The sequence below is a fragment of the Bos javanicus genome, chromosome 10 (genome assembly GCF_032452875.1).
Source record: "Bos javanicus breed banteng chromosome 10, ARS-OSU_banteng_1.0, whole genome shotgun sequence".
In the NCBI taxonomy this organism is placed as follows: domain Eukaryota; kingdom Metazoa; phylum Chordata; class Mammalia; order Artiodactyla; family Bovidae; genus Bos; species Bos javanicus.
The window spans coordinates 66036870-66058693 of NC_083877.1; the positions used below are offsets into that span (position 1 = coordinate 66036870).

Consider the following 21824-nt stretch of genomic DNA (forward strand, 5'->3'; position numbering starts at 1 on the left):
AATTATTTTCCCCTAAAACAAGCCACTTTTCTTCATGAGTGACCACTGCAGTTTTGACCCCTTCGTTTACTCCTAAATGCTGAAAGTATAGAAAAATGGGACCCTTGCAATACCACCCGGGTCCAATTGCTAACACTTAACCTACTCCCAGTTAAGTTTTCAAAATTGTGCTAGTCTATCTCAAAGGGTTCACCTAAGTAATTCTGTATCATTTCTTACTTGACAGCCCACCAATTATCTTAAACTCTTCAGTGTTAGTCACTCAGTTGTGTCTGACTCTTTGGGATCAGATGGAATGTAGCCCTCCAGGCCCCTCTGTCCAAGGAATCCTCCAAGCAAGACTACTGGAGAGGGAAGCCATTCCCTTCTCCAGGGGATCTTCTCCATCCAGGGATGGAACCCAGGTCTCCTGCATTGCCGGCAGATTCTTTACCTTGAGAACCACCAGGGAAGCCCTGAACTGCTCTAGGGAATACTAACAACCTTCTGATTCTCAGGTAATGTAAGGTCACCAACGTTGTTTTCGCACTCTTCTTTTCGCTTTAAAGGGCTTCCCAGGTGGCGCTAGTGGTAAAGAACCCACATGCCAATGCAGGAGACAAAAGAGTCGCAGGTTCGATCCATGGATCAGAAGATCCCCTGGAGAAGGGCATGGCAACCCACTGCATTATTCTTGCCTGGAGAATCCCATGGACAAAGGAGCCTAGTGGGCTATCATCCATGGAGTCGCAGAGAGCTGGACACGACTGAAGCGACTTAGCATGCATTTCACTTTAAAAAGAGTGTGTATATCTTACACAATTTGCTCTTTGCTGAAACAAAAGCATCATTAAGGAAAGTTTGGAGACTTGGGTCAGAAGCTGTATTCTCCTAGGTTCCCCTTATGTAATATTAACACCATCCTGAGCTCCGGCCTTTGAGTGGCGAGCGACGCGCGGCACTGTGACTCCCTGGTCCAGAGGAGGTCAGCTGAGGTGCTGTCAAGTATTACCGGCTTGGCATCTCATTTCTGAAAGAAATCAGCCAACTCCACTGGTGCACACCCCAGCCTCCTCTATTCCCCTCCCTTCCCCAACAGATGGGAAAGGCGTGGTGGCGGTTCAGCCGAACCCCCTCCCCCGCCCCCAACCGCCACCCTGGGCTCTATGTCCTGAGGCAGCGGAGAGGGCGGCGAGCCAGCCCCGTCTGAAAGTCTGCCCTCGTTCTGCTCCCCACCCGCGCGTGCCCCATTCAGTCTCTCCAAGGTGTGAGCCCACGGTGAGCTCCCTAACTCTTGCTCTCCACCCCTACTGAAAACCCAAGATCTCGACCCCTCTTACAGGGGTCTACCCAGGCGAGCTTTCTCCCCAGACTCCACACCCCGCGTGGCTGCTTGACCTTATTTGGCGAGAAACCTGCGGACCTGCCTTTACAACTCGCACCCGCGTGAGATAATCAGATCCGGCTTCACCTGCGCACGGGGTCCCCCTGCGATCTGGCCGCACCGGGAGAGCCCTCGATGCTGCTACACGCAGCCCCCGGGTGCGCCATTTGATCCCCAGCAGGGAGGACGCCCCCTGCCATCCCCACTGCAGTGGGGCTGGAGCTCCGGAAAGGGGCGTTGTTGGCGGGGGATGGGGGGCGGGTGGAGGAGGCGGAGCCCGCCACCAACCTTGACAACCCGCCAAGGCCGGGTGATCCTTGGGGGCTGCCAGCTCCTCGGCTGCCCTGAGCCCTCTCAGTGTGGCGCTGCCCGGCGGCAAGGGGGTGGTGGAATGAGGCACAGTCAAGACAGAAAACAAAGTCAGCAGGTCACCTGGCAGGTTCAGGGCGAATTATGCAACGAAAGTCGGGGAATGTGGGCCACCCCCCCCCCCCCAGCTTTTTTTTCTTAAGCTCCTAGGAAGCCGGTTCCAGTTTCAGGGTTGGACAGGGATCTACCGAGCAACTCCTCTGATGTGGTTACGACTTTGTTGAACTCGAGTGATGCTCCCGCCCCATCTTTAAGTAATGGGAACATTATTCTGGGGGCGGGGGCGGGCGGGACACTCGGTGGGGTGGGTGGATGGGGTTTGATCCAAAAGCAATGACAAGAATCACCCTACAGCCTCCGTAAGGTACTCGGTCGAGCGTTATTAGTCAAAAGTGTAAAAAGAAAAAAAAAAAACCACCTGAAACCTAAATTAAATAATCATACACATTCAATTCCTTATCTTCCCGGACTATGCCTTCAAACAGACTTCGAAGAGTTAAAACTGACCATAGCTCATTGTTTTCCATGCTAACATTTTGTGACATTAGGACTATTTTGTTAACTAGGTATATGCAATTCACAGAATTTCACGGTAAATTCCCCAGACCAAATATTTGGCTGAACAAATAAACAACATTATCCATTCCTGAAAATAAGCCAGTAGAGGAGGGTGGATGTTTGGGGGAAGGTGGTTGCTAGAAAGTGACCGGAGCCTGGCAGCCACTGGGCTCAGGATTTGCCCTCGGATAATTTGCCCAAGTACTAGAGATCTGCGGGTTCCTCTTCAATGACAGGGACGTTTCAGAAAGTTGCTGGAAAACGGGCAAAACAAGACGAGGCTGCCTGAGGGGAACGCATAATGGGCTTCCCCTAAATGATTTATTCGACCTCCTTACTATTAATCAAAGGGGCAGCGACCTGGGGGGCTGGGGGAGGGGGGAAGTAACCCTCTTCGCAGGGAGTTTTGGAGGAACTGTGGAGTCTTGCTGCCTTTGCCTGGGGCTCTGATCTCCTCTCTCCACCTGTGCTCTCCAGGGAGCTGGGGCTTTGGCAACCGCTCCACTTCTATTTTTATTGGTTTCCACTAAGCTGCTCCTTTCGGAGGATTGTAGGACTTCAGTAATTAAAAACAAAAATGAGTCCTGCTTCACCCACCCCACCCCCAAGAGCACATGGAAGAGTGTGTGTACAGGAATGGTGGTGAGGGGGGGCACACAGCACCACCACTGCCACTCACACCTACATCCTAGGGCAAATAATGCACTCCTAACAGCCCACCCCACACACTACACAGAGACACACTGCTTTTGCCCCAAACCCATCCAAGCCCATGCACACACACACAAAATGAGCCCAAACAAACTAACATCCCAAGGCATAATGTAGTTGCTGGTGGAGAGTAAGAAAATGCAAATATCCTCTGGTTCTGAGCCCCTATATCCCTGTCCTTCCAGAAAGCCACTTCTGTGCCTCACTGGAAGCCTTGAACTCAGGGACAGACTGCTCAAGCACATCAGCATTTTCCTTCTTTAGTCTGGCCCCAAACTGAGCTTTCTGCTTGAAGAAACCCTGGCTCAGAACATCACATCCACCAGGTATATCACTTACTGCCCAGCTTCAGGGAAGTGGGGAGGAGAGCAGAGATCAAGGGAGTTGGTATTTGATTCTATTCAGTGGGACACTTTCATAATGCCCACTTAGAAATTCTGATCTTTCAGTATCTGACCCCATTGCCAGTCCTTACCCGGCTCAATCTCTTGGAATTTTGAACTCAATGGAAGCCTTCATCTGGGGGAACAGGAGACAAGAGGGGAAAGTTCAGAGACACTGGAGAATTTTCTACCATGTGGTATATTAAAATAGCGGATCACCAAACCTTTGGAAAGTAAGGCAGATTATTTGCCTTTTTGGATAAAATCCACTTCTCAAAAGACACACACACACAAAAGCAACCAAAAAATTCCTAACACACGCACACCGACACATGAAAATGTGAGTGTGCAAATTCATTTTGGTGTGAAAATATCGGTGCCTGTAGCAACTGGAGACACCCTGAGGTATCATAAAAGCAGAAGTGGGAACCATTTCCCTAGAGCTGAGACTTTTACCCATCACACTCTGCTGGGACACACCTCTAACAGGTGAACAAAAACAGAGGATATACAAGGAGCCCAAAACTGAGTCTTTAATCCAGCCTACTCCTTTCATCCCACTGTTTCTCCAAGGCATGTGCCATCCAGATGGGAGAGGGTGCTGCCTCCTTATCCTTGTTAACATTAAACAGAAGTGGAGAACAATTCACCCTGGCGATTCCCATCCTCCACCATCATTCTACTTCCTGTCTTCCAACTTAACCACCCCCAGGTACCACCCTCTGCTGTACCCCAACCCCACCTTAACAGAAAAAAATCTCCTCCAAAAGAGACAGAGTGTAGGAAAAGAGAAAGAATTGAAGATAAAAAGAACTTAGTTTACCTTTAAAATAATGACTCATTTTATTTTTTTCTTTTAATATGTAGTTATAAATATATTTTGTCAAAATATATGATCAATATGGTCAAAACATTTGCACGTAAAGTCATAAATAAGGTCAAGGTGAATGTTTAGATTTTTTTTTTCCTTTTTTTTTTTTTTTAAGATAAAAGTCCAGCTATAAGGAAGCAGTCTGTGTAGTGTGTGGGTGAGTAGTGGATGGGATGTGTGTGTGTGTGTGTGTGTGTGTGTGTGTGTGTGTGTCCCCAAAGAAGGCCTGATCTCAGCGGCACCCACATCCCTCCACTACCATCTCCTGATAATTTTTCAGAACCACCTTGTCATACTCATCCAGGTACAGCATGGAGATGGCGCTGAGTTCGGTGGGAACACAACAGGCTTTGGGGATACTGGAATTGACAGAGTTGACCAGGGTCTGCACAATGGCGTGGTTGGTTGAGTTGAGGTGGTCGGCCAGTGGAAAGGGGCAGTCCCCGTGGCAGTAGAATGCCTGGTAGCCTGGTGGGGCCACAATCCAGTCATTCCAGCCCACATCACTGAAGTCCACGTAGAGCGAGTGGCGCCGGCAGTTCTTATTCTTCTTCCGGGCCCTCTGTGGGTGATGCTTGGGGCTACGCTTGGCCCTCCTGCGTCGGGTCAAGGCATGTCCCCGGCCATCATGGCCAAAGGTGACCAGGAGGGGCCGGAGCTGGGCCCAATCCCCACTCCCTTGAGGTAACGATCGGCTAATCCTGACATGCTGGCCCTGGTGGGTCCGTGTCTGATGGAGGTGGGTCACCTCAATGGCCAGCCCATAGTTGGGCTGCTTCTCCCGGGTCCAGCGAAGGACTGCAGGGCTCACATCAAAAGTTTCCCACCGCGTCACATTGTGGTGGACCAGTCTTGTGTCCAGTAGTCGTGTGATGAGGTGCCCAGGCACCACTTCTGCCGGGGGCTTCATAACCTCATAAATGTTTATACGATGAAAGCCCTGCTCCCAGTCAGGGCCCTGGTCCACCTGCTCCCGGAAGAGTCGAAGCTCGGCAGACGAGATCACCTCGTTCTCTGGGATGCTGCTGAGGTTAAAGAGGAAACGAAAAGCAGAGTTTTCGCTGGTCCCTGGGATGTTCTCCAGATGTTCTAGGCACCATTGGGGAGGAAAAAAATAAGAGAACAGAGAAAAAAAGCAAATGAGCTTTTTCAGAGACTGAAAAGTCAAGAAACAGCTAAGAGTTGGGTGATGAGTAGTGAACTCTGTTTATAGTGGAAGCCTATTTGGGAGAAATAAGCATACCTTTAATTTCACAGAGCAGATAAATGAGGCAGTGAGCAGACCAGCCAAGCCTAGCTAGCATTCAGCAAGCACCAAAGACAGAATCTCCCAACCTCCTTTACATGTCTAATAATTTCCATGTGTCAACTCCTTACTCCACCACCATCAGACTCCCCTTTTAAAGCCCTCTTGGCTTTGTGTACACAGTTTTCTTTACAAGTGGTTGTAAAGAAGAAGAGGGGCCAACAGAGCAGAGGCAGGAGGGAACATGCACACAGCCACCCTCTCCCTCTTCTTCCACTTTCGAGTATGTTACCAAACATTTCCCCAGCGATCTTGGAAACACAGAGCATGCCTTGTTGATCATGTTACAGAGAGGAAAATAAATTCCAACACAGTAATGATGCTGGTGGATTAATAACTCAGATTTACTTTGGAAAAGAAACATCCGCTAGGAAACATTCAGATCGGATTACAAGGCCCCTATTGAATAAACCTGACAAACACACAGCTGTAATATTAAATTCAGTAGGTGCTTTGGAAAAAAAAAAAAAAAGGCAGAAAACCTGGCATAAAAGGCTTTGATATAGCAAAAACACACCGCAGGGGCTAACCCACGTCTGAGTGGTGTCATTCCCTTCTCGCCGACCCCTCCCTTCCCTTCTGTCTCCAAAAAATAAATTCAGCCACAGCTCTGGAGACTCTTGAAGGTAAGCAGCTCTCTTTTCCCAGTCTCCTGGATTTGGGGCTCTGATGTAACCTGAACTCCTCGCCTTCCCACAGCTTCCACTGCCCCACCCCAGTCCAGATTCCAGGTAAGGGACTGACCTTCGTGGTGGAAGCTCCTCACGGTGTTGGCCCGACTGGCGGGGCGCTCAGGATACTCCAGACCGATGCCCTGGATCTGCTCTTCCTCTTCCTCCTCCCCAGACTGAAGTCTGTAAAGATCCCGCATGTAATCCGGGATGACTGCGCTCTTGCTAGGCTGCGGGCGGCGGCGCAGCCCGAACATCTGCAGAAGTGTGGCCTCGAAGTCCCGAAGGAGCTCATGGCTCTGCCCTGAGCGGCGTCCTCCCGCGTGGCCCTGAATCTCGGCGACTTTTTTCTTCCCCGTCTCAGGTATCAAACTAGCATGGCTCGCGCCTCCTAGCAGGACTTGGCATAATAAAACGACCATCAGCATTCGGTTACCAGGAATCATGGTGTCTCTGGGGAGGGGAGGAGGTGAAAGGGTAAAGAATAAATAAACACCAATAACTAGAGAGAAATAGAGATGTCTCTGCATAGGCGTGGAGAGCTACAGCTAGAGGGTCCAGAAGTAACACAGGTCAGAAAGATCAAGTTTGTGTCTTCCTCTGACACACACCCCCCCCCCACCACCACCAGCTGCAGCCATGCACGGCCTGAAAGTAGGAATTGCCCTGTAATTACTTGGTCTAACTTGTTTACAGTCAAATAACCCCAAATCAGATAGCCTCCATCCTGTTAATCTTTTTTTGTCCCAACTGCTATCTGAGCCATGATCTCAGCCTGGCTTCTTTAGGGATAAACAGTTAACAGTGAGAAGGTAAAGAAGGGTGGGGGAGGGAGAGTTCAAATGCCAGCGCTCTCCTCTCCACTTCAGACCTTCAGCCTCTCTCTCCCTTCTCCTCCACCCCCCTTCTTCCTCCGCCCTTCCTAGCCCGACTTCCACAACTTCCAGCTGGTTCGGAGGGAGGGAAAGCAGAGAAGCAGGAGCAGGGTGAAGACACGGGGCGGCAGGATCTGGGAGCGTACCGAGTGGCCAGAGGGTTTATTTTACTGTGGCTGAGGAGTTTTGAAATGCCCAGCAAAAAGCATCTGATCGCGCCCTCTCGCTCACTCCCAGGGAAGGGGGTGTGGGAGGGGATGATTCCAAGGGCGACCTCTGTGAGTTTTGACAAGCAGCTAGGAGCGCGCCACAGGGGCACTGGGTGCTCCCAGTCATGTGGGGAGGGGGGCGGTCAACTCCCCCGACTGAGGACTTTCCGTTTGTTCAGCCCCTTCTCGCTCCCCTTTCTTGTAACGCAGTGATCAGACAGAGAGCCAGTGGAGCAAGCTGCACTTTAACCAGAACCGGTAGGCTCCGAGCGCAGTGGCTGCCCGGCCTAGAAGAAAGCGACAGCGCTGCCAGAAAGAAGAGTGTGGACTCTGGAAGGAAGGTCCGACGGGAGGGACACAAGGCGAGCGCGGGTGGGGAGGGCAGAGTGAATTCCCGGGAAGAGGGAAGGAAGAGGTGTCTACTCACTGACAGAAAACAAGGCATATAATAACAGTCCATGATTCTTGACAGCCAATCTTGAACAAACTTGCTGGAAAGGCTCAGAGGAGCTGCGGCAGTGCGTTGCTCTGGATGGCACTACGGAATGGCTCCTAAAATGAATATTTGAATATAATGAGACTGGCGCAGACGGACTCTGTTTTTCTTCCAGCCCCTATGAGTCACGTGAGCGCAGAGGCCCCGCCCCACGCACGGAGGAGCCCGCCCTCCCCGAAGCGGGCGGTGAAAGGGCCCGCGCGCCCGCCCCCGCCCCCAACCCCTCCCGCCCCGGGCCCCACCCCCTCCCGGAGAGGCCGGCCTCCCCGCCCGCAGCCCCAAACCTCCAGCGGTCCGGGAGGAGCTCGCCGTGGCGCTCTGCGGAGCCCTCGGCGGGTGTCTGGGTGCGGCGCGTGGAGGACGTGGTCCTCGCCCCTACCTGTAGCCTTCGGGGCGTCGGGCTGGGCCCTCGTGCCAGCGGCCTGAAGCCAAGGGTCTGGGGAGTACCGTAGGGGCTGCGCCTTTCAGCGCGAGCCCGCCTCCAGTGGGGCCGGGATAGGGGGCCGCGGAGTTTCAGCCGCCGAAAGCCTCAACACCGAGGGTCATTTAAAAAGGAAAGCGCTGAGGGACACACAAACACACACGCCGCGCGCACCCCACTTCCTCCCCAGGGTTTCGGAGAGGCCAAATACTGCTCCCAGTGACAGCTAGTCACCCCCTGGCGAACGCCTGAGAATGTCGAGAAGAACTGGACAGCCGCTTTAGCTCCCAGCCCAAAGCTGCGGACCCTGTCGCGCGGGACGGGAGGGGGAGATATTTAGGCGGTTATCGGTGTGGGAAGGTGGTGAGAAAGCCGCCGCTAGGCTCCTTCCTCCCGTTCCTTTACGGAGAAAAACTCCGCACTACGGCGATCCCCCGTCAAGCAAAGCAAATCCCCAAAGTGGTCGGCGGGCCATTCAAGGCACGGCGGCAGGCGCAGGGATGCAAGGCTCGCGACAGACTCGTAAAGAGGCATCTCCTGAGAAAAGGCGCATCACATGTTTCAGGTCTCAAGGTCGCGGAGGTTTTACAACTCCCGACCCGCCGCAGAAAGGAAATCCCACCGCATTCCCAGGAGTCGTGAAAACCGTGAACAGCTTTCGGCCTGCGCTCGACCTCTGCGTCTGCGTCTCTCTTTCTCGCTCTCTCCCCAGCTCGTCTTTTTTAAACCACCACTCCTCCCCCGCCACTTCCTCCCCCACCCCCTTCCTCCTTTGCACCAGCTGCAGAGTCGCAGCAAATATTTCTTCAAGAATTTTACCAACCCACAGCTCAAGGAATTACTAGGGTTCTGATTCTAACCAAAGATGCTGCATGCGTGGGTCGCTCAGCACAGGGGCCTTAAAAGAAGAAGAAGAAATAAAAAAACCTGACCTACCAACTGCGGCAGCCCGGGGCCTTTTCAAAATCCTGACCCACGCAATTCTGCGGCAGCCCGGCCCGCCCCAGGGTCCCGAGTCCCACGATTCCCGCTGCAAAGCGCAGGGCACCGGCTGCCCTTTCCTGGGGTTGTTCCCAGATGCTGCTTCGGGTCGCTTCAGAGCTCAAGGGCTCAAGTTGCCCACCTCACTCTCCCTAGCAAACTTGGGGGCACTTGGAGGAAGAGGGGGAGAGGATCAAGCGCTTAGCCCTCTCTCCGGCCGCGGCTGCCCAGCGCCGCCAGACACCGCGCTGGCCGAGTTGCGGAGGCCGCTGGCGCCCCTGCGCGACGGTCCACACCCGGCGAGAGTCGCGCTGCTTTTTGACCGGCTTTAGGTTTTCCCGCTCCCGAGCCACGGCTGGGGCTGACTGCGAAAGGGTTTGGAAGAGCAAAGAGTTTTGAGACGCCTAGACCCCTCAAAATGCCCGTGGGAGGAGCTCCAGAAATGGGAAAAGCAGACGAAGAAGGGCCGGTCCCCGCGGGCGAAGGGACAGTGGAAAGGGCGGGAGCCCCGCAGTCCCCAGACCATCGTCCGACCCTAAGAATCTTCCAGGGCGCCGCGCGAGAGCGCGCTGCGCTAAAACCCAGAAACCTGGGGAAGAGGGAGTTGTGTTTCAGTGTCAGATTCAGAAGGATTCTTCTCTAATCACATTTTTCTCCCCCAATTTTCTTAATTAAGAGATAAAAGCCGAAAATCACTTTCGTCTCCAGAAATTTTTCTTGGGGGTCTGGGATGGATCTTGTGGCAATTGTCTTTTCCTTTCTTGCTCGAGTTTTCTCCTAACTCCAAAGTTTGTTCAGAGCTGGCCTCAGTTTACCAACTCAATGTCTTTCGAGGTTTTAATGTCTCACAAAGACTTCAGCTCATAAAACGCGATGCTAACCATCCACCAGTTGGTGCCCGGGAAGCGTCTAAGGCCGCTGGCCCAGCTCCCGCGGGCAGGGGTCTGCAGGGACCTGAGAACCCCAGGACCCTCTCCCGTCGGCTTTGGGCCGGGAGGGCCAGTAAGAGCAGTGCGTCCGATGTGCATATTGCCAGCGACTCTCCGAAGGACACGACAACCCAGGAACCTGCATCCCCAGAGCGGCTAGCATCCCGGCCATCGTCCCGACAGACCCTACACCATGAAATGATGGAAGAGCAACTCCCTGGATGCTCCAACTCCACGAGAATAGCTCGTGGAGTAGGCGTGTTGGGCAACTGCGGTTCGCCTGCGCTCAGGGGCTTTCGCCTACTGGGGGCTGGCTGGGTTGGGTGACACTCCCCTAGACGCAGCCCTCCGGCGGCGCGCACGCTCCAGAAACCGCAGAACTGCGCTTCCCACCACCGAACCAGCCCAGGTTAGGTGTTCTCTCTCCACCTCGACGCCCCTCAATCCCCTCACTTTCTCCGGACCTCAGAGCCACCTCTCCCTTTTCTCTCCGACTCTTCCCGCCGGACAGTCGCAAATGCTAGTCCACGAGCGGCATGTTCCGCTTAAGATCCCATAGTCTTTCCCAACGACCTCCAACGAAAGGCTTCTCCTCTCCCCTTTTTTCCTGTCCCGAACCTACTAAACGGTGAAGTCGCCCGGGGCTACCGAACGGAGAAAGTGGTCGGGGCAGAGGCAATAAGTGTATATGGAAGTGTCTTTCAGCACCAGCATCCCTACCTCTAGTACCACCTTTGGGGGGCGGGGGTAACATATTTTGCCTCCACCACAACCAGAATCCCCTACTTCTCCCCTCAAGGATGCGCCTCAGCACCCCACTCCGCCCTTCGCCAGGTTTAGCCTTGCTCACCATAGGTCCCTGCAGTAGCGGGTTCGCCAGCAGCAGCTTCTGGGGACCTCTGAACAGCTGCAGTGAACCTGGGCGAGGGCCGAAGACTGGGGCGCAGCAGGCTCGAGACGGCGCGGACGGGAATCCCATCAGGGAGAGAGGCGAGATACTCAGCACTGATCAGCAGCGACGTCGCAGGCTCGGGTCCCTCGGCTCAGATGCCAAACTCACCTAGCTTCCGGGCCGAGCTCCGCTCCCGTTCCCCCCCTCCTTCCTCCTCTGCCTTCTTGCATCTTCTTCCTCCTCTTTCCCTCTCTCTTTCTTTCTTTCCTTCCTCCTCCTCTTCCCCGGCAGCCCCTCCCTTCTTCCCTCCTCCCTCGCTCGCCTCCCTTTCTGGGATGGGAGCCCCGCCCACATCCTCCCATCCAGCCGCCGGGCCTGGCCTCGCAGGCCCTGGTCCCGGAAACCCAGTCAGCGCCGGAGTCCGCCGCTGCCGCCGCCCGAGCTGGGACGCCGCTGTGTCCAGCTCTGGGAAGCGATCGGGGCTCACCTGGGGACCACGTGCAGAGGTACTAGAAAGCATGCACCGACTAGTCGCAGTACCTTCCAAATATACCCATGGGAGTCTGGGCTTCCCTGACTTTAGGAGTAACTGCTGCCCAAACTGATGATTAAAACACTGAGTAATCACCATTTACCCCGAATAATTAGAGATAATGAAACACCTCTAAAATCAGGTTATGGAGAAAGGAGCTGTTGGATTGGTTTAAAGGGAGGCCTTCCATAAACTGTTAAAGGATTTCCAAACGTTGAGAAACAGGCTGTGCTCAGAGCTGTGTGCCTAAAAGAGGTACCTCTTTGGCTATTAAAAGATGACTTTCCTTCCAAAACTTTTTTTTTTTTTTTAATGCTTGTGTAAAGCCTTTGTGATGACCCTCAGAAAGTCACCCCTAGTAGACATTCTGCCCCTCTAGACCTAACCCTTCTGAGGACAGAGGTGGCTTGGAGACAGGATGGGGCCACGGTTTTACACAAACAGAAAAGTCTGTTTGTAACTCAGAAGTTCAAAGAACCGACAAGGCAGTTAGTTATTTTTGTTGTTGTTATTGTTGATTTTTGATGTTGTGGTTTACTTGTGGTGCACCTAAGAATCCTTAACCTCAGCAATCTGATGTTCTAAAGAGGTAACAACCATAGAAGCAACAACCTTTACGGCCACAGGGACACAAGAAAAGATACCCTTTGGTCTGTTTTTAAAGGAAGAAGGAAGATGAGGAGTTGGCCCTTTCCATTAAGAAAGTGCTATTAATCATATTAGCAGGGAGGTGGAATGTATAGCTTTAAAACCTTCCCAAACAGGAGCTAAATTCACACAGTGCCTCTGATGGAGCAGTGAGGAAGATATCAGCATCATCTCTCTGTTTTACACACACTGAAGGGGAAGTACAGCCAGGTTAATGAGACTCGCCCAGAGCCCTGAATTAAATCACAGCCTCTGCTCTGGAGCTACTCTGGCTGCAGGGCAGGGCTGAGGGTCACGGCCCATAGCTCTAGGTAGGCAGGGGCATACTAAAGGATGGAGCACGGGTATACTAAAGTGCTGGATTTCTTTCCCTGGGATAGTCATTACCCTTCACTGTCTCAAGCAGGGCATTTAGGTCTTAACTTAAAAAGATACTGGTCCAAGGTAGCTCTTCTCTAAAAACTACCTTCACACACTTCCAATATTTAGAAAACAGGAACTACTTCCTGTGTGGAACACAGGTTACAAAAGGGTGGAAAGTGCATGATATCAGAGAAACAACTGTGAAAGCAGAGCCAAGGTCTCCTGCCATCTTTTCCAAGTCAGGCCTGTGAAGTCTTTTAACCCAACAGAACATCAAACAAGGAAGACAAGCTGAATGGCTTTGGGCAAGCCCTTTAATTCTCATGGGTCTCAGTTTTCTCATCTGCATAATGAAAGAATTAGGCCAGATAATTTCCATGACCCTTTTTAATTTGAAAGTGATTTAAATTTTTAATTGAAGTTTTATTAAATATCAACCTTCTTTAATTTAAATCACTGCTGAGCCCACTTCCTCTAAGAATCTCTGATTAAACAGGTCAGGGCAATACCACTGCCCTGAAAGGATGCTGACAATATACCTCCAGCTTCCAACATAATCAAAATTACATTAATTATTAATAACAACACAAAATTAAAACTCCATTAAATAGTTACCTAATGCCCATCCTGGGGCACTAGGCAGTGTGCTCCTTCAGTAAGGAATAAGGACAGATTAAATGTTTACCAAGTCCCCTAAATCAATCACTACTGTTTTAATCATTAACAAAATATGTTCCTTAATATTTAAACTTGAATTCAACAGTGATATGCTATTCTTAAAAGAATGTCCTTATTTCATTTCATTTTAAAGCACCAGATAATAGTATTTTTTTTAACCTAAATATTTTTGGATGATAGCTGTTATCTCATTTTGCTGAAGCCCAGATACTAAAGTGGCCATTGGCCCACCCACGAGTTTGTGAAACTCATAGTTCAGGAGTTTCTAATTAAGCCACCTGTCATACCTGGTTGAGACCCTGATATGAATCTTTCAATGTGTGTGGAGAGAACTCAGCTTCAGCTCTCTTGAGACAGCTTTATTTCTAGCCCACATTTTAGATGGGTGCAAACCATCTTATCAACTCCTTCCACTCACTCTTTTTCTCTCTCATGCCAAAGAAAAAATCACTTGTTGGTTAGAGAGCTTAATTGATTACAGCCTAGTGATCAGAATTAGTGAGGGCAATCAGTCCAGTCTTTTCCCCATCTCAAGTTTACTTGGGAATCTTGGTGTTTTTATAGAACATAATATGGACGGAACCAATGAAACTGTATCCTCAAAGCATATAGATTAGGAAGAGAAATCCATCATCGTTCAAGAGCTCCTCTGCTGCTACTGCTAAATGGAGGGCATTCGTTCATTGTTCATTGGGCTGGACAGTGAGTGAGCCCTTAGAACAGCCTTTCTCAATGTATGTTCTGAGGGCCATAAACTTCAGAACAAGGCTGGAGGTGCAGATAAAAGTCCAGATTTCCTGGCCTGGATGTCTAAGATCTGGATCCAGAAATCTACATATTTCACAAGGTTCTCTGATTCCCAGTATACTAAAGCTTAAAAACTACTGTTTTGAAAGTCATTTCACTTATAATTTCAGTGCTGATACCCCTGAAAGGCTGACACCTAGACATTATTAATCAGGTAAGGAATATGCCTAGCTTGTGCTTTATAAACTGTTAAATATGGTAATCATAGTATTACTACATCTAGAACACACAAAATAGGTTTTTGCAAATGAAAAGATTTCTAATCCTATAGGTGTAATAGTCCTTGCTTCTAAGTCCTTGATTAAAAACCACATCAAGTGTTCAAATCTTTGCCTATTGAATGTCTGCTGAAGCTATGGAATTGGAATTATAAGGGATCTCAGGAGGCATGTGGCATTTGTTTTTCTCTTATTAATATTTGCCATTTGTTTCATATTTGCTGTCTAGCCCTCACAGTGACCCTCATAAAATTTCAGCTCTATGGATGAGAATCTGAAATTTAGAGAGCTTGTATAAGTTGCTCAAGGTCACAAAACTAGTAGGTGGTGATTCAAATTCAGACTAGCTGAACCTGACTTCACCTCTACAAGCTGAGAGCTGGGCCTGCAAAAGGGTGGATCCCCATGGCCACAGTTTCTGACTAACATGGCTTGTCCTGGAGGCTTTCTCAAGGCCAGGATACCAGCAGCTCCATCCTTGCAGCTTACTGTTACAGAGAATTTCAGGATATCTTCTTGGTCCTTAGAAGACTGAACAAAATCACGACCTAGAAATTTATCTTCTCCTGCTCTTATTACACGGAGAAGGCAATAGCACCCCACTCCAGTACTCTTGCCTGGAAAATCCCATGGACGGAGGAGCCTGGTAGGCTGCAGTCCATGGGGTTGCTAAGAGTCGGACACGACTGAGCGACTTCACTTTCACTTTTCACTTTCATGCATTGGAGAAGGCAATGGCAACCCACTCCAGTGTTCTTGCCTGAAGAATCCCAGGGACGGTGGAGCCTGGTGGGCTGCCGTCTATAGGGTCGCACAGAGTCGGACACTACTGAAGTGACTTAGCAGCAGTAGCAGCAGCAGCTCTTATTACATAACCCACCTTAGGGTAAGACTTATGTGACCCTGCTCGGGAAAAGGCTGTGATCTTAAGTAAGAGGCTACTTACCTCTGCTGGGTCTGTTTCCTCATTGTAAAACATGAGGATGGACCAGAGTCCACATAGGTCTTTCTTGGGCTCAAGATCAAGAAACATATATCATTAGTTAAAATCATGGTCAAATGACTTAACCTCCAGAGTCTTGGTTTCCTCCTTTGTAATCTGGGAATAACAATTTCTATTTCATAATGTTCTTATAAGCATTAAATGAGTTAATGTAATAAAATGGCAGGTACATAGTGTTCAATAAATATTGGCTATTATTATTTTGCAAAGGTAATGATTACATGAGTAAAGTAGGTGAGAAGCCACCCTGGTATTGACTTTTATTTAGCTAGTGAAACTGTTTAAAGGAAAGGGCTATATTTCTTGTTGATTTTGTAATCATTGGTACTTCACACATCTCAGGCATTGACTGAATAAGGGCTGTTTACCTGAATCTGTATTCATTGCATTAACATTCATTATGATTTATTGGTATAGATCTGACCCAGGAACATAATCTCTGCCAAGATAACTAATACCTGTCAAAGTAGACAGTCATAACTAGTGAGAGCAATAATAATAGGAAATAATAGATTAGATGACATATCCAAAGCATTTTCCATCTCTGATTTTTCTGATCCCTAACACCTCTCACTTTTAACAATTTTTCTCTATACTTCTTGCTAAAATGTGAGCCCATTTCCTCTTCGCTGGTCAGCAGAAGAAATAGAAACCTGATTGTAAAGTTTTCCTTCTCCAAACATTTGACTGTTGTCAACCCTTGATACACCTCACTCAAAGATAAAGATATTGGATTCTAATATTTTCTCATGAATAAAATAAAATGTAAGATGACTTCAGTTCCTTATACTTTACACTGTTATCTTGCTACTTTCTGGAATATATTTTTAATCCATCAAAACAGACCAAAAATGGACAGAGAACTCTAATGATGACTGCAGAGAGATCATACAGATGAAAAGACTGCTTTTATGTCTTAACTTGTTTAACATGTGGATGGCAGACAGGGCATGGATGCTGAAATTCCTCCCTTTCCAAGGAAGGGTTATGACAAAGAACATGGGATTGGTACACAGTGCAGGATATTTGGCTTCTCTCTGTTTTAGCTTTCCTTTCTTAAAAAAAAAAAAAAAGGTCAGTTGCAGCCGCTTGATTCTATAGCAGGGATGTTGTTTGGAAATAAATTATTATGGAATGTAGCAAGAAAGTTAAAACCTTGGAATGTCTTCATTCTCAGCATATACACTCTTCTCTTTCTCTCCCTGTTGTGCATGAACAGTGTGACCTGGATAAAATGCAGTGTCACTGTGGGGTCAATTTTGGAGGCAGAAGCATAGTCCTACATGGACATCAGACTATATCAAATGAGTTGTTGTGGTTTCCCAACCAGATGTCAACTGGGCAATACTATCTGTCTCCCCTTACTTCATGCTAAGAGTCTTTTGCAAGGAAAGCTTTGTCCAAAGGGGTTTGTGACACAAGAACTTGTTATTGTATAAACGAAACTTGGATATTTTCACAGATGGCCTAAATATATCAAGGTCATTGGGAAAGGGAGATCCTCTTCACTAATGTCCTCTTCAAGAATAATATATTATCTGTAATCCTCTCAAGGATTACATATAGATGTAACAAATGCTTGTTGGTGTTCACTTTGTGAAAACTCATCAGGCTGTATACATGAAATTTGTGCACTTTTCTACTTGTGCTGTATTTCAGTAAGAGTTTACAAGAAATATTCTTTCAAAATGATTTTTTTAAGTTATTTGACTATCAGCCTACCAGCTAGAGACAATATTTCGTCACCTCAGGTAGCCAAGGGGCTGCATAGGACAAAGCTAGAAGCATAATCTGTAGTCCCTATGTCTACAGCAGGGATGAAAGGGACCTATGGCTTCAGGAAATCCACTCTCGGGTCCCTAAAGTAAAGCAGTGGCAACCACCAAGACCTGGTCTCTGGGGACCAGTGCAAGCAATCCAAGTTAGGGGGCAAGGTGCTGCCCCCCAACGTTTTTCTCAAACTGAGGAGGGCAGGAACAAGTGGGCTGGAAGAGAAGCTCCGGGAGGCATCTGCACTGTGTACAGCCCTTCCCTTCCTTCGCCTCTTTCAGAGGCTCAAACTGGGCATTATAAAGCATCAGTCTTGGGGTCGGGGGAGTCAGGGACACCATATGCTTATTTCATAAGATAAAAATGCATTAAGCCCAAAGGAGCAGCGGTAACAGCATCAGAGAAAGGAATAGGGTCCATCTCCAGATTCCAGAGGCCCCTGGCTTGCGGGATTGCACTGGGGACGGGCTGGGGACAGGAAAGTAATACAGAACATAGGGCTCTGAAGGAGCGCCTCTCTCACCAATGCCAAGTCCCAGCTCAGACACGAAGAGATTGGTCCGAAGTGCATGTGGCCCGTGTTACCTCTTTTCCGGCCCTTGGCGTCCCCAGGGCCAGGCCCAGAGATGACACAAACTCAACTTCAAGGAGTCCGAGAAATCGGAGAGGCGTTGAGAGACTAAACTGTAGGGAGGGGGCCGATCCGCCGGTGCGAGCGAAAGGACGCCCGGCTCCCGCGACCTGGATACCCGGGCCCAGAGACAGCCCAGGCGCCTCTCGCTCCTCTCAGGCGGCTGCGGACACATCGCTCCTGCTCCTCTTCCTGCACCCACTCGGGTCAGAGGCGGGGTTGGGCTGCCACCCCGAGGACCTCGGCGCGCGACCTGGCAGGCACCCGGGGTGTCAGCACAGCGTGGGTGGAGGCCACCCGGCTCCCCGCACCGCCAGCCCCGCATTATTTTGAGCGCGGCGGCTACACTTTCCTACCTGCAAGAGCTCGCCTCGCTCTAAGACTCTTCACAGGATTTGTGCCCCAGGTGGCTAATCTGACGCACACTTGAATAAACAAGCCAGCGTCCCGGCGGCGGGGTGAGCTGCCCGCACAGAATCTCCGTCCTGCCGCGCGTGAGACCTGGAGAGGCTGCCGACTGTTCTTGGTCTTCCAGATTGGAGCCTTTGGGCCATTCCTGCGGGGGGTGGGGGTGGTGATAGAAAGGTGGGAGGGAGGAAGATAGGTAGGTAGGTAACTAGGTAGGTAGATAGGTCCTAACTTAGGGTTCCTGAGACAATTTTGCTCCTCCTCCCTGCAATTCCCTGAGCGCTGTCCCGGCCCTTAGATTCGTTGGGGCACAGGGTACCTGAGCCCCATTACAGTCGCAAAAATTAAATCTGTATAGCATATGTAATAGGTTTCCCTGGTGGCTCAGACCGTAAAGTATCCGCCTGCAATGCGGGAGACCTGGGTTCCATCCCTGGGTTGGAAAGGTCCCCTGGAGAAGGGAATGGTTACCCACTCCAGTGTTCTTGTCAGGAGAATCCCCATGGACAGAGGAGCCTGGCAGGCTACAGTCCATGGGGTCGTAAAGAGTCAAACATGACTAAGAGCCTAAGCACAGCAGGCCACACAGTATATGTTATATAGCCCCTCTCTCCACTACTGGTTCCATCTTACAGCAGGTTGTGCAGCGAGTCTGGATTTTCCCATCAGGTAGGGAAAAGAGTGTGTTTCCCCAGGTGCCTGGGCTCAAGGGATCTGCTATTTCTACTCGCCATGTCCAACAGCAGTACCTGCAAGTTTATGCAACACTGGCCAGGTGAGATTTATAAGGTTAGGAAGAGGAGGAGCAAGGAGCTGGCATGGAGAAGGCCCAGCAAAAGGTGTAAGGTTGCTGGAAGGGGCTTCAGATAGTCTTTGGTGGAGCAGTGAGTCATGGCCAAACAACCTAGGGGACCCCAGCCTTTTCTAAAGGAGTTAAAAGTGAAACTGGGTAACTCTATTACCCAGTACAAAGGGGTGACATGCTGGATTTTGAACCTTTTGCTTTAGAAGTCTTTCATTTTGAATATCTTTTTGTTCCTTCTTTGTTGCTTAACATGTTAGGGTGTCAACTACAGGTAATGGGTAAATATGTCTTCAGTTCAGTTCAGTTCAGTTGCTCAGTCATGTCTGACTCTTTGCGACCCCATGGACTGCAGCATGCCAGACTTCCCTATCCATCACCAACTCCCAGAATATGTCTTCAGTTTGTACCAAAATGATGCCACTCCTGCATCTGATTATATCTTTAGCTAGAATCAGAAGAGTTTGTTCAGTCTCATCTTATTTCCCCTACTTTAGAATCCAGGGGAAAAATGGGGATAGAAAGTGGAGGACTGAAAAACTAAAGACCTTAAGGAGAATATAAAAGTGAGTGCTGGCTTTGTTGTATTTAAATTAAATGCTAATCTTCTTAAAGATTCTTAAACCTGCTATGTGGCTTCATTAAGGATCCTAGAAGGATTTAGGGGATCTGTGAAAGCCACAAATTTAAGCATACAATTTTGGGGGTAAGTGTAAAAGTGCATGTAAGGAAGGATAATTTTATCAAATTTTCAAAGGGATTTGGGACCCAGGAAATGTTGAAAAACCTCTAGACTATAGTGTCTGTGGTAAACCTTCCTTATTGGGATAATGTCTCCAAGTTGCACACACACAAACCTTGACTCAGTGATACAGCTTTCACACCCAACAGCAAAATGTTCGTAACTCTTAACTGAGACAATAGAAATGTCTCTCCATTTAGGGCCAACACACACAGGGGAAAGGACCTGGGAGAAAAGCAGAAGTGTGACCTGGAACTCAGCTCTACCCAGGTTAGCTGGCCCCTACTTGCCCACCTAAGACTCTGGAGACTTTTAATGTGTAGCTCAAATGCTGGAGCGTATGTGAAACTATTTCACAGATCACAAAACATATGGCTAGTGGCATTTATGAAAATAAATGCTGATGGGTTTCCACATGCTAGTTATAATTAGATGAACAATTATGTAAATAATTATAATTATGTGAACATTTGCATATTTCCTTCAACCGTATACTTATAAGAAAAATCAACATACTTTGGATTCTTGAACATTGTCGGGTTCAAGTTTCATTATCTCATTTAATTCTTGAAACAATTTACAGTTTATATACTATAGTTATTCCCTTCCCATCAACTCCCTCCCCGCCCCCCCTTTTTTTTTAAACATTTGAAGAGAGGCATAGAGACGTTATGGAGAAGGCGATGGCACCCCACTCCAGTACTCTTGCCTGGAAAATCCCATGGACAGAGGAGCTTGGTAGGCTGCAGTCCATGGGGTCGAAAAGAGTCGGACACCACTGAGCGACTTCACTTTGACTTTTCACTTTCATGCATTGGAGAAGGAAATGGCAACCCACTCCAGTGTTCTTGCCTGAAGAACCCCAGGGACGGAGGATCCTGGTGGGCTGCCGTCTATGGGGTCACACAGAGTCGGACACGACTGAAGCGACTTAGCAGCAGCAGCAGCATAGAAACATTAAGTAAATCATTGAAGGCTGCCCAGCTAACAAACACCAGATTTCAGCTCTAGATGAGGTTCCTGCTTTAGAGAGGGGATTCTGGAAAATGAGCAAAATTTGTTCAGATTTAGGTAATGTAATTCCTGTGGTACTTGTGCATTCTGAACTTGGGAAGTTCAGTCCTCCCATATACTCTTTGCCGGAAAACTGTCTTTAACCCATTTACTTCCTTTTCATTTCCTCCACAGTTTAGGTTCACTAGCACCTTAATAGAAATTGATACACAGCACTCTTTATTAGTGATATCTATGCTTCAACATGCTTCAACTATGCTTCAACAGGTGGCTCAGTGGATAAAGAACCTGTCTGCAATGCAAGAGACACCAGAGATATGGGAGCTATGGGTTTGATTTCTGGGTTGGGAATATCCCCTGGAGGCATGGAAACCCACTCTAGTATTCTTGCGTGGGGAATCCCATGGACAGAGGAGCCTCGGTGGCTACAGTCCATAGGTTGCAAAGAGCTGGACAAGACTGAAGTGACTGAGCACAGCACATGCTTTGACTTATTAAGCAGCCATAGAAGGGAAGAAAACACCTCTGCCCTCCACTCCTATACCCCTTCCAGTAACCCTTTGCAGTAAGAACTATCATTTTTGGCAGCTAAAAGATGGCAAAACTGAGACCCCTCAGATGTTTAAACACCTCACCCAAGGTGAATTTGCAAGAATATGAGGTGCTTTTTTTTTTTTTTGGTCTATACCATTAAGTCACAGAGCTGATGAAGACAAAATAGATTCATCTTGCAATTTCCTGAGTTAGCAGTACATTAAAAGAATTACCATGAGCTTTGTCTTTAGCACTGGTATGTGGGTTTGTTTCAACAGTTAATTCTTCTACTTTGCTTCTCATTAGCATAAAATGCATAATACCAAACTCTACACTACACAGCTTGTAGAAGCTCTGGAGAGCAGGCAGACACTGTTCCTGATCTTTATGTTTGAATTATAGCTTCAGAACCAGTGTCACAGGAAATGAGTTGCTGGAGTGCAAGGCCCAAAAGCAAAAATGAAAAAATATGGATCATAGTAGTGCTTTGCTCCAAAAGATTATGGGTTACTATATGTTTCTGTAAACAACTCAGGTTTCTAGGCTGGAATAATAGATGGAAACATTGTCTTAGTAACATTTTGTACTTAAACACTTCACTTTCACTTTTTACTTTCATACATTGGAGAAGGAAATGGC

General features: G+C 48.8%; 1 protein-coding gene across 7 annotated transcripts; it reads right to left on the reverse strand.

The window, feature by feature from the left end:
* Positions 1-4221: 4221 nt before the first annotated feature.
* Positions 4222-18241, reverse strand: BMP4 (bone morphogenetic protein 4). Of its 7 annotated transcripts, XM_061428925.1 has the most exons (5): positions 8856-8920; positions 8097-8770; positions 7744-7868; positions 6306-6685; positions 4222-5344 (listed from the first exon to the last, which is right to left on the reverse strand). In XM_061428925.1, exons 4-5 carry the CDS (start codon positions 6676-6678, stop codon positions 4488-4490), a joined length of 1230 nt encoding a protein of 409 aa, XP_061284909.1. In that variant the 5' UTR covers positions 6679-6685; positions 7744-7868; positions 8097-8770; positions 8856-8920; the 3' UTR covers positions 4222-4487. The 7 variants fall into 7 exon arrangements, with proteins under 7 accessions (XP_061284909.1, XP_061284910.1, XP_061284906.1 ...); XM_061428926.1 differs by lacking the exons at positions 8097-8770; positions 8856-8920 and adding an exon at positions 18042-18241; XM_061428922.1 differs by lacking the exons at positions 8097-8770; positions 8856-8920 and adding an exon at positions 10994-11316.
* Positions 18242-21824: the final 3583 nt, after the last annotated feature.

What these genes read in the sequence shown, in the direction of transcription:
- BMP4 (XM_061428928.1), bottom strand. Translation starts at nt 11,265, where the DNA reads ATGCAAGAAGGCAGAGGAGGAAGGAGGGGGGGAACGGGAGCGGAGCTC. An exon ending in GAGCTCGGCCCGGAAGCTAG is followed by an intron (nt 7,869 to 11,203) that starts GTGAGTTTGGCA and finishes TATTCATTTTAG; the next exon opens with GAGCCATTCCGTAGTGCCAT. An exon ending in ATATGCCTTGTTTTCTGTCA is followed by an intron (nt 6,633 to 7,743) that starts GTGAGTAGACAC and finishes TATTATGCCAAG; the next exon opens with TCCTGCTAGGAGGCGCGAGC.